This window comes from Halyomorpha halys, unplaced genomic scaffold (assembly GCF_000696795.3).
Source record: "Halyomorpha halys isolate HHAL.00 unplaced genomic scaffold, Hhal_1.1 Scaffold1186.1, whole genome shotgun sequence".
Lineage (NCBI taxonomy): Eukaryota > Metazoa > Arthropoda > Insecta > Hemiptera > Pentatomidae > Halyomorpha > Halyomorpha halys.
Window position 1 is genome coordinate 209,865 of NW_027114970.1, and position 13,235 is coordinate 223,099.

Here is a 13,235-nt window from a genome sequence, read left to right on the forward strand (position 1 = left end):
ATTTAATGTATAAGTTATACCATTTTATTTATAGTAGACAGTGAACAGTATGTACCTCAATAGTTTTATTGATTTAATAAGTTTAGTACTACAACTAAATGCGTATTCATTGATTCCGACAACTTCAGCAATTATTTAATAAACACTTCATCCTGTATAAAAACTAATTCCACAATCTAATAGAAATAAGAAAAAAAAAACAATATATTTTTATTATACCTATTTGTGGATTGGACTTAGCTCCATGGGGTTCAACAGAATTGACAGGTTCTTTGTGTATCCAATCCAAAGTAAAGCTAATTGTATTAGGCCTGATCTTGAAGATTTAGGTGTTAATAGTTTGGTGGAGAGAGGTATGTACATAAAGACTATTAGTATTATCCAGTTTTACTAAGCCTTTTATTATTATTATCCTAATCAAAACTCTTTTTATTAAATCATTAGCGGTATGTTATAATCACAAATTAGTTAATCAACAATTTTACATTTGTAAAAATAGAAAATTGTTTTTTCATATAAAATTCAGGTTAGAAAAATAAATAAATATAATGAATTAATATTTATCCAATCCTAAATGTTTCTTATTAAATCATTAATGGTATATTATAATCACAAATAATCACTTCCCCTCTTGTAAACAATAAAAGCAAAAATAGAAAATTGTCTTTTCATATGGAATTCAGGTTAAAAAAATAAATATAATAAACTAATTATTCAAACCAAAACCTTTCTTATTAAATCATTAATGGTATGTTATAATCACAAATGAATTAATCAACAGTTTTACACTTATAAAGGCATGGGCAAAAATATAAAATTGTCTTTCCATATGAAATTCAGGCTTTAAAATTAAAAATAAATATATAAACATGCACATGTGTATTTTATAGTACACAAAGCAATCTGAAAACTAAACAGATAATCTAACCTAAAAGAATTTAATGGTATGGATGTAGCTACATTTTTAGCCATGGTCAGCTGACCATAGGTGTAATTTAAGAAGTTAGTGAAGGGAGGGAAGAGTAGGAGTGTGGTCAATGAAAGGGTTTAACATATGAAGGAGCAATGAAATTAAGCAAAGAGGCCAGTTTTTATACTTGGGTGACATCAGGGGCCATCTGTAGCTGAGGCATTTGTCTTTACAACCTTGGAACTGCAGTGGTGCCAGTTTGAATCCAGCCTGAAGGGTCAACTTTTATTTCTAATTGTGGTCCCTCGAAATGAAAACTTGACCCCTACCATGGTTAGAATATGGTGATATCCTGTAGATTAGACACTGTGCGCCAACATGAGATTATATTTTTGATTGGCAGAAGAATGTTTAATTCTGCACAAAGTGGAAGTCAAGGCTGTTATAAATTTCCAAATATTTTCTGTGAACTCAGCATTTTAGTATTAAAGAGAAAGGGAATATAAATTATTGAGGTACTTACAATAATTAGTTCCTGACAAATTTATCATGAATTAGGAACACTGTTTATTGTAAAAATGTTGTATAATATTATAATAAATAATAAAAGTTAATTTAATACAAACAAATTAGTTCTTTTACATTCACTTGTTTTGTTTGTTATTTTGCTTCACTTGTTATACAATAGACTTCAAAATGTACAGTATACTTAAGTAATATAGTTGGTACTTCCTTGATACTAAAAAATTTAAATCCAAGAAAATTGAGTTGAAGACTAATATGTATCAAACTAATAACTGCATATATAAGATTAGAAAAGGCATTGTAGAACATAAAAATGTTATTTACAAAAATACAAAAAATATTGCTAGTGAACAAGGACAAAACTTTCCTTTCTCAAAAATACAAATCTACGTACAAAATCACCTTTCATTTGTATTTAGAAACAAGCAATGATCTCTTCAACAAAATGAAATTAGTTTATTTTATGTACTAGGTTTATTATTAAAACCTACAAAGATCACTTATCTATAAACAGAATATACTAAATAAATAAATAAAAAATCTAAACCTATGAATACAGGTATATAAAACTGGATACTAGATTTACTATCTGAAAATTAGAACTAATTTTTTGTTTACTTTTAACTAAGAAAAGGCTTGTCCAAAAATGGTAATGGTTTCTTAGTTGGTATAATAATTACAAAATCCTAAAAAAATAACAACATTAACTTTTCACTTTCTTCAATGGTGATGAAGGAGTAAGAATAATATAGACTGCATACATTTTCTGTAAAATAAATATAGATTTTAGATACTAAATAGATGAAATAGAATACTTATAAATGTTAGTCACCAAAATTCAAAATATAATTTCCAGAAAATTTATATCCAAATCTGTTGATTTTTTAGTTATAAAATAATAAATTTGAAATATATTATCAGTGACAAAATACCCTCAGAGAAAATTCTTAAATGTTTCGGTTACTTTTATGATGGAATCTATTTTTTAAATTTAATTATTATATTATAATATAATATTATATATATAATTATTATTATTATTATTAGCCCTTGAGTGTTTAGAAGAGTGTTGCCGTTTGAGATATGGTATTATTTTGCTTAAGAAGACTAGTAACATTATGACCTGTAGCATAACTTTTCTTTTTTTTTCAGAATTTATTTATATTTATTTACAACTGTATAAAAATATACACAACAAGTAAATTTCCTGAAGGTGAAATAGTGACATGATACAAAATGTGGAGAATCTACTCATTGATAGAACTCCAATAACATTTCTAGAGATCTCAAGGCCATCTTCTTTTCAGACGCCAAGGAGCAGTATTAGGTAATGAAGGAGAAGCCAGGTTAGAAACAAGAGGATTTGAGTTGTTGGGAAATTTATCATGGAAGGAATGGTATCTGGTTCTAGCCAAATAGGCAACATATGGGATATTGAGGTCCTGATAGATGACTTGATTTGTAACAAAGTAAGGAGCATTAAGAATTTTGGACAGTAAGGTTTGGATTCGAGAGGAATTTGATGGTTTAGTGGATCCCCAAAGCTCAACTCCATATGTCCAGATAGACCTTATAATAGTCATGTAGATCAGTCTTTTGTAATGGATTGGCATTTTAGACCGTTAGTCTGGTAAATGTTGCAATAGTCAGAATCGACGAGCAGTTTCCTGTCTTTTTAGTCTTGTATGGGGATTCCATGTCAGTCGTTTGTCCAGATGTAGTCCTAAGTAACGGATTTGACAGGAATAAGTGGGGTATTATTAAAGGATGCTGTAGGGCAAGAGGTCATGGGTTTACGACGAAGAGTAAATGTGATTTAGTGGGATTTATTGGAATTAATTTCAATCCTCCAGTTTTGGCACCATTCTTCAAGGGTGGTGATGTGGGATTGGAGGGTTTTGGATACAATTTAAGGATCATTGTTCACTGACAATAGACATGTGTCATCGGCATATGTGGTGAGGATAGTGTTAGGATGGGTTGGGATGTTAGCTGTGAAAACTATAAAGGATAGGACCAAGGATACTACCCTGAGTTACACCAACAGACTGACGGAATAGGGATGAATAAATGCTGTTGTGATTTATTTGAAATAATATGTCGGAGAGATAAGAATGGATAATGATGAAGTATGTTGGGGATAGGAATTTACAGAAATTGTATAGCAGTCCTGGGTGCCAGACTTGATCAAAAGCCTGTTCTACATCAAGAAAGACTACCGAGCAGTATATTCTGCTCTCCAATGAAAACGAGACATCAACCACATGATGGCATTGCTGGATAGTGGAGTGGGATGTTCGGAATCCAAACGGGTGATCTGAGATTCTGTGATTGGAATCAAGAATAGGATATAGATGTTTCAAGATGAGTTTCTCAAGGATTTTTCCCATGATAGGTAACAGAGATAGGACAATAGGAGGATGGGTATTCTGGCGGCTTTTGAGGTTTGGGAACATAACTTTAAAACTTGATTGCTAACCAGGAGTTTTACAAGGGTGGTATTGTTAATATAATGATATATATATTTAAATATATATGTACATATATACATATATATAAAATCTTACCTTTATAACACCAAAGACTAGAAAGAGATATAATGATATAATCACTGTGAGAAATAGATCAAATATAGCTGGTTTAACACTGTAAAAAAATATATACATACACAATTAATTAATTTAATGTAATATCAATAACTTAAATTACACAATCACAATCATTAACTTAATTACTTACTTATATATATTTACAACAGCTGATGTTGTATCATAAAACATAAATTCTGGATCCCTTTTATCAGAGGTTTGTGCAGAAAGTTTTACATCTTCTAGATATCTGTAAAACATACATACATAAAGTAAAGATACAGAAATTTATTATTTGTATATATCAATGTCTAATTTTAGTACTGTGCTAAATGTCAATATCCCAGTTTTCAGAAAACAAGTTTTTAGAATACTGAGCTATAAAAAAAGCTCTCAATATCTAACCTTAACACTTTCAGCTAACATTTATTATCATTTGTTTAAAACAAGATATTATCTTAATGATACATAGTTTTATTAATGAAACCTAAATAATTGTTTCAAGTCTAAATAGTAAACTAACATATCTGCGAACTATAAGGTATGAATTGCTATGAATACTAACATGATATTAAATTTTTAAAAACAAACAGTCATACATACCAATAATCTTGATAACCAATATAAATGGACTATTGATCTGAACTCAATTCATTAAAACAAAACCTTTAACTTGAGTCAACAATATTCCATAACCTTCAGAAGTTCACCCACAACATTACAATTTAAATTAAAAATTTAATGATTTCAGTAAAATTAAAGGTAATTTGTGAAATATTTTCATAGATTAGATAGGCTCATAAAAAAAATGTTAGCAAATGAATATAAATACCGATCATTTTATTGGTCAAAGATTGCTTTATCCAAAGGTTGCATTATTTTTTGAGATCAATAGGCAAGTTCACACTATTTTTTTATAGTACAGCATTGGGGTAAAGCATGCTTCATATCCTGCCCACACTGCGCTCTTTTTAAAGCACAATTTATATACAGTCTTTTTGCAGCATGGTTTATCACATATATTATCTAAAACCTGTAGATTATCTTGCTTCATTTCATGTTTCTTTTATATTCTAAAATTTGAAATGTTGTCATCTTCCGGAAGAAATTTCAAATTTTATTTAAGGTTAGGTTCAGAGAGCATTCCAGACTTTGGTGTAATATTTTTCAATGGGAATAAGCAGCAAATTCCTCAGACTGCTAGAGGACTTAAACAATAATGTAACCGTGTAGATGAAATATAAAAATCATTTGATTGATCCAGAAGCAATCACTGAAGGGAAATGGAATAAGGATATCAACATACGACAAAATTATGAGCATAATTTATGTGGATGATCTAGTCTTGTTTGAAGACTCAGTGACCAATTAAAACTAAATATTTTAAATAGATATAGTACAGAAAAATCTTTAACAGTAAATATTTTAAAAGCAAAACTGTCAAAAACTTACATGGAATGGCTCAAGAAAGGCAAAATAGTATTTTCAATAGGAGTATTATTAAAGAAGTACAAGAATATAATTACATCTGTATCACTTTTAGGACATCAGAACTCCTCAACCTTACAATGAAACAGATAAATAGACACAGTGTCTAAAAGCAACTCAACCATTGGGGCGGTACTAAGCACCTGCGTGAAAACTAAAATGTCTATCCTCTTTTATATACCTGTCTGGGTCTCAAAGCAGATTGATGAATTGGAAAATATACAAGTGACTACTGCTTTTACAATGAAATATCTCATACTTTATGATAAAATCAGAAGTCACATCCACTCCTGTGGAATAACATGTTTTAAAACAAACATTGTCCAGGTAAATAAAAATACTCTATATGAATTTTACTCCGTTTGCCAAACTATGTTTTTAAAAGTTGCTGCAGCTGGTTAGTAATAAGTTTGTAATACAATAGGATAACACAGCTGAGGAAACTATTGGAGAGTTTTGGAATGTTTGACCCAATATTATTTTAATGATCAGGTTAGTATTAAAACCACATTGAGGGAGATATTGGAAGGCAACAGGAAATCCATTAAGTCTAAAGATTACTTGTTATTATTAGAATTGACCTACAATCTGTGGTAGTATGCAGAATTTGTTTTTGTTATATCTAATTGTGAGAAATATTAATTACATGCCCAGCTTATTATTTAGTGCCCGATATTGTTAATTATTAATTTACATAAATGATTTTCAATTTATAATTCTGTTTGTATATTTTATTATACTTGTGTATGTATGTAAACAATTTATTGTACAGGCAATCTCTATTTGTATGAGTTGCCCCAAAAACAAATAAATACACAATTATTAAATAAATATTTTGTTTAGTCTTTTTTTCCCCCCAAAAATTCAATTTAAAACAAATATAAATTTAAAACGGTTCTATTGGATTTAATATTGAAGTTAATGTTATTTTTCTGACTTTTTATTGTAAAGATACCTAATAAAAAGGACATAATTTGCATAAACTATTTTGTAGTAATAACAATTCATTAAATGAATTATTAATTCAATAACTTAAATTTATTTCATAGCAGACAATGATTATAACAAAAAGCAATAATTTTTAATTACAGCACATTTAGCTTCTATAAATGTTTGCAGGTTTGTCTACCTTGTTCTAAGCTATGGGGTACCTGTAATTCAGAAACTCAGAAGCATATTAACATTTTTCAAAGAAATAGTAGAAACAATTTTTTTTCCCCTACCATTTCTTATTACTAAATACGCCACAAAAATTCCACCTAGTAAAATATTTTTATCACACATATAGTAATAAGTGACCTAAACTCGATATATGGCAATATAATAAGCTTGTATGAAAATTAGTGATAGTTTATCGACATTATAGTCTGTAGCAATATGAACTCTCTCATTAAATATTATAAGCATTTTAAACATGTTGTGACCATTCCTTGGAACGAGTCTATTTGTTGATTATTGTAAGATGTATATCAGATTTGAAGACAAATATGAAATTACCTGTTAAACACATCTTGAAGAGACTTTATTAAAGGGTTGTTTTTTTCAAATAATAATGATGAAGAGCGAGAATGACTCGCAAGGAATTCTAACCATGTTTTGACCATTTCTTCTTCAGTTCCCTGAAAATAAATAAATGAATATATTCAATTTTTTCATTGTATTTCCAAAGCAAACAAAGCTACTTTTTTTATTCACAGAACATGAGAAATATAGGATATCTAATAAAAAAATGTCCTAAAACAGTTCTGTTCCCAATCAAAATTGGTCACAGAATAAATTTGTCCTCAATGGGGACCTATATTGGTCTATTTGTCTGGTAGCACTGAACAGCTATTCCTAGGGAATACTTATTCGTGGGACTGAAAGGAAGGGATTCCAAAACTCAAGGTGATCACTGAGGGTCACTCTAGCAAAATGTTACTTTTTTTAGTGGTTAAATTATAACTCCAAAACTATGCACCTTAAATAAAACATTGTTCTATTTATTTTTGAACTCTATAAAATGTACTACAATTTAAGAACAAAATGACCTTTTTACAATCATTACTTTCTAAGAAACAGCTCTTTACCAAATGACCATTTTCTTCAAAAAGTTAAAGATTTTTGTGATCATCTATTAGTTTAAGTTATATCATTTTTCTATAGGAAGCTATTTACAATCAATTTTAAGTCAATTTAATTTCAGTCCATAAGATAATTTTTAGGATTGTAAGTTTTCTTACAATATATAGGAGATAATCAAAAACATTGAAAAGTGAATTTTGAGGGAATTACGAAAAAATGTATACTAATTTATAAATTTTTACTAAGTTCTAATAAGATGAATAATTACAAAATGCAAACCAATGGCCTAGAACACAAAGAAATGATTCTAATAAAAATTAAAAAAATTGTTCAAGCAATAATCAATTTTTTTTTTTTTTTATGAAAGCTGCAACTTTTGGATGAACTTTACAAAATTTGTTGAAGCCAACAGCCATCGATAAATGGGACTTGAGGACAATGCTCAACCAGTCTGTTCTGTATGTTGAAGATGTCCTCATCTGCAATACAAATGAAACACTGCAGCAAGCTTTTTCGGAGAGTCAGGAAGAATTATAAAGACAAGGAATGCTCATCTATGCCTCTAGGAGTAAGGTTCTGGGCCCTTTCCCGAGATAAGGGGAGGCAGTGAAAGTGAACTATAAAGATGAAGTTCCCAAAACGGTTGACGACTTAGACTGCTTGGAAACCAACATAAACAGCCAGGGCAGAATAGAATAGACTGGTAGATAGCAAATAGGACTGCTAGAGCCAAGAAACGTTATTACAATATAAGCAACAGCATTTTTGGTCATTAGTATGTGGAGCAACAGACCAAGCTCCACAATTACAGGCCAATGTACTTACCTACTAATGCTCAACAAATTGTTATATATTTACAAATGGAAAAGTAATAATAATTAACCCAAAGTGAGGTGAAAATTGGTTGCTACCAAAAAAAAAAACACGGAAATAAGAAAAAATTACAGGGTGTCTTCCTACATATATCAGGTAAGTATTCCATTTCTTGGAATCTGATTAAACTCAAATTTGGCTTAGTCGATACCTGCTCCATAAAAATGTGAATACATACTTATAACCATACTTCATACTCTTCAGATTATTTATTAGATAAGTCTTTATACAATATGCGCTTCCAATAGCTTCATTTGTCATTCTGACTGGAAATTCATTTTTTATTTTTTTTCAAGCAAGGTGACTTTAAATTCAAGTGATATTAAAAAGTTCCTGCTATAAATTAGTTAATGACATAACTCAGAAGCTATTATATTAAGTTGCACTTCTGTTAGATAGATTTTGGCCAATAAGTTAATGTAACATTCAAGCCATAAATATACCTTAAATATATAGTTTCAATTTAAAACTATTTTCCATTTTTGAGCTAGGCTTTTTACATACATACACACATACAAAATGACTATTTTAGGAGACCTGGTTATTTGGACTCAAGAGACGTTAAAATGTGCATTTCCATTGAAATCTTAATTTAAAAATTTGTTGTAAACACAATATTTTCCCTTACTAGGGAACGTATTGTAGTATTATAGTAATACAGTATTACCCCTATATATGTTGCATATAGGTAAGTGGGAAAAAAAAAAAGAGAGTTTAAAAACCAATTAAACATTATTAAGTAAAGAAATATACAGTTTTAGAACAGAGAATAATCGCCTGAATACTAATATTTTTAAAATATAAACAATTATACTATAAGGCTAATATTACTATAAATAATATAGTTCAATGAGATTAATAATATAAAAAAAAAATTACCATATGAACTGAAAAATGTGACGAACCACTAATATTATATATCTGCCTGGCTAAAGAAGAAGCTACAATTTCAATATTTCTCGTTAAAGATGATACATCAATTCTATCATAAGTATCGAATACTGTTCCTCTAACAGGGTTTTTATGACTCTAAAAAAAAAAAAAAAAATACATTTATGAAAATTAAAATAAACTATCTATATAAATTATAAATGAATCAAAGTATAATAAGATATTAAATACAGTGAAAAAATACCACATTAACAAAACACCTTAAAAGAAGTTAATTACATAATTTTTATATAGTATAAGATAAAAAAGGTTTACATAAAATAATTTTACGAAGTGAAATTAAGATTAAATCGAAATGTATTCAGATAGTGCAGGAGAAATAGACATGCTTACTAATTAAACAAATACATAAACTATAAACCATAATTAAGAATCAGTAATTATATTCTAGTAGTAGAATAGATAAAACTAGGAGAGTTTTCATACATTAGATAGAAATTTAAATTAGGTAAAACAAATATTCATTGATCCACATATAACTCAAAACAATTTTAAACAAATTAAATTTTTTTTTTTTTGCTCTCAGTGTACAACAAAAAGTATATAATACTATAATTAATTGAAATATAAGGAATTTATAACAATATTACATTTTAACACTAGGTTTGACAGGTGGGTTTGAAGGACCCAAAACGATATTTATTTGTTTTACATTTTGGTGTTCTGAACCATTTTTTAGGTAATATAATCCAGTTTTAAATAAATAAATAAAATAGAATGGGATAGCTCAGAGGTAAGGCACTGTGATACTAACTCCAAGAACCTGGGCTCAAATTCGGCTGCGGCAGATATTTATTTATGCTATTCCTGCAACCATGATTCAACCCTCTGGGTTCAGGAGCCCTCTGAAGTCCACCCTGCCTCATGAAGTGGACACCCTTAATTAGGGTAAAATCTAGCAGTCGTGCATGATTCCGACCAAATCACTACCTTGCACAACCATTGGTTTAGTCAAAGTTCTTCCTTATCAAATACTGAACCCTTGACTCTTCATTGGTAGTAGCAATACAGATTTTATATAGATAAATAAATAAAGTACAGTAACAAATTCCTTTGATTTAAAAAGTAGATAAATAATTGTAACTGCGTCCGAAAGACCCACCTGTCACATTAGGGTTTCAATATTACTAACAAGATAACAGACTTATTCTTCAAATCAGCACAGCTGATATGTATGTGTTAGTATGTTAAATAAACTCACTTTAATTGCAGAAATAGTAGCAGCAGGTAAGCGACGGATACTGAATCGCTCATGTTCCCAAGCAAGCATTTCATCTGCTAAGTTAATTTTTTTATGAACTATTTCAACAGGTATTTCACTAGTGACAGAAATTCCCTAAAACGGTTTCATTAAGTTTTTAAAATTAGGATTGATAAACTGAAAATACAATGATAAATGGATAAGCCATCAAATGAATTCCTGGTATCTTACTTGAAAGAATTTCGCAAGGGAAGATCCCTCTTTAGGAGGTTTTGATACATGAAGAAATAATCCTTTATTCGAACTAACAGTGTCCAAACAAAGAACATAGATAGCTTCCTAGAACATAGAACAAAGAATGAAAGAATTGTGTTTTATGAATTATACATCTAAAAAGTAGGGTATAAATAAAGTCTGTATGGTTTTAACTCTAAATTAAAAAAAAAAATTAAGATAGTTCACCCACCTATTAGATTAGAATATTACATTTTACTTTTTTGTTTTTTAAGCTTACTCCTCAAAATACACATTTTAACATCTATGAGTTAAAAATTTAATGCCCATTTTGACTGATGATCACCAGGACTCATGATCATCTTCGAAATTTTGAAACAAAACCTTAGTCTATACCAAAATCACATCTCACCTTAAAGCCTTAATTATAATAATGGCACAAACTTAAGCTTTTATAATCTGCCATTTTGTAAATTTTACAAAAATCATAAAGGCCTTTTGTTAAATTGATATATTAGTAAACTGAATTTAAACCAATTATCTAATCCATAGGGAATAAAAAAGATTTAATAGACACAGTTGTTTTGTTTGCTTAGTACATTTAGGGAATAAAAAGAATTGTACAAATCAGTAATGCAATGAAAAAAAAAAAAAATTGCACCTTCATGAAAAACTAGTATAAGTTAATTTTGAAAAAAAAAAAAAGATGAGTGAATTGTTTATGTCATGGTGACCACTGAAGGAATACTATATGTACACTGACAACCTGTGTACAACAAAGAAAAACGAGTCTGACAGGATAAAAGAAAATGAACTAATTTGTCAAGAATAATAAACAACATATTATAGATTATTATATTATGAATAAGTTTTAAAAAATATTCACAAAATTTAAAATTTTAAAAAGGTCAATTTACCTGAAGTAAAGAACCCTCTAATGTATCCAAGTGATCTTCAAGCCACTTTTTACTACCTTGATAATTAAATTTTCCACCTCCAGATAAGAAAAAAAGTATATTAACAGGTGCATGTGCACGAGAATTTGAATAAAGATGTGAAAATATTCTAATTAATTCCAACATCATTACAATTCCAGATCCATTGCTATCAGCTCCAAATGATAATTCCTAAGACAAACCGACTTACATGAACTTCAATAAAGAAAAAAACTTTTAATTAAAAAAAATTATATATCCAAAATTAAATGATAAAAACCTACAGGTGCAACACCGAAGCTATCTATGTGAGCAACAATGGCAATTGTAGGCAATTTATCTTCTATACCATATCCTGATAATTTCCCCTACAACAAAATTCAAATTATTAAAGATAAGTATCTATGTGTCCATAAATGATAATACTGAAAATAATTAGAAGGCATTAAAAAGAAGAAAAGTAAAAGTATTTGACAGAGAACAGAAAAGTAAAAACCAGTTAATGAATAAATGAAGTACACAGAAATGGTTAGAATTGTTAACATGACAATAAATATCATAATACAAATTATCTAATTTAGTGAGCAGCATTTGGCTCAAGTAATAAAGTGTGGACAATTGGAGTGTAACTTTCATCTTTATTTTTCGATACTTTTCTTTTAATCATGATCATCACTGATCTGAACAAGTTGAAAAGTACATGCCAATTACCTGTTAAATAATAATTGTTATTAACACACATATATATAGTTAAAACTGTTGGTGTCTCAGATTACTAAGCAAGTGAAAAAAATAAGTGGTGTTGGAAGACAATTTAAAAGGAGGATCCACAATTAATAGAAATGGTTAAAGATTCCAAAGCATGAACAATAAAGGATTTACTAAAGGAAGGTACTCTAATTCTAAAAATTAATAGGCTGTTATTTTGTATGAGTATTAGAACAAATGTAGAGTGAGTTGATCAACGATATCCTTACATTATGAAAATCTTGATAGGTTTTTAGGTTATTAGAACTTGAAAAGAAAAACCCCAAGGAAGTATTGCAGTCAGAAAATAAGTCATTTTAACAAAGCATACCAACAAGAAACAGAGTGCCGGGGAAACCTGAAGAATAATCTAATGAAACAATTAATAAGACTCTTTCATTTCATCTGAAGACCACAGTAGTCGGTGTTATAAAATTAAAAACTTGGGATGAAGGAGACATTTGGCAAAGTGTTGTCAGATGCGGGTGTTGACATTTGGCAAGGGTGGGTGCGAAGACTGTGAACAGACCCTCTTAGAGAGAGCAGACAGCAGGACATCCATACCATTACTAACAGTCTCCCTTACTCTAATGATGATATTAACATGTAAATGGATCCAATAAATAATTTACAATAAACTCAACCATAGAAATGAGAAAATAATAATAGTAAAATGATGTTCCAAATATTTTTTAAATTTGTATACACGACTGGTGAGT

At 29.1% G+C, this 13,235-nt stretch overlaps 2 protein-coding genes across 3 annotated transcripts in view; one reads left to right on the forward strand and one right to left on the reverse strand.

Moving 5' to 3' along the window:
• Window positions 1-6,392, forward strand: part of LOC106688728 (transmembrane protein 230) — a 34,677-nt gene extending 28,285 nt beyond the window's left edge. Inside the window, exons 8-9 of one of the 2 annotated variants that reach the window (XR_010844703.1) lie at window positions 5,567-5,838; window positions 5,936-6,388. The gene's annotated coding sequence lies outside the window, so the exon portion shown is untranslated. Of the gene's footprint in view, window positions 1-5,566 lie in introns of both variants that reach the window. The other variant, XM_067052033.1, reaches the window with a different exon arrangement.
• LOC106688727 (BOS complex subunit ncln) lies at window positions 1,435-12,137 on the reverse strand (the record flags this gene model as incomplete). Its single annotated transcript, XM_014433313.2, is given in 9 exon segments — window positions 1,435-2,201; window positions 4,003-4,081; window positions 4,175-4,273; window positions 7,009-7,130; window positions 9,328-9,477; window positions 10,601-10,735; window positions 10,832-10,939; window positions 11,752-11,961; window positions 12,054-12,137. Coding segments are annotated over 9 exon segments (1,050 nt in total), but the record flags the coding sequence as incomplete, so codon positions are not given.
• Between the last annotated feature and the right edge of the window lie 1,098 nt (window positions 12,138-13,235).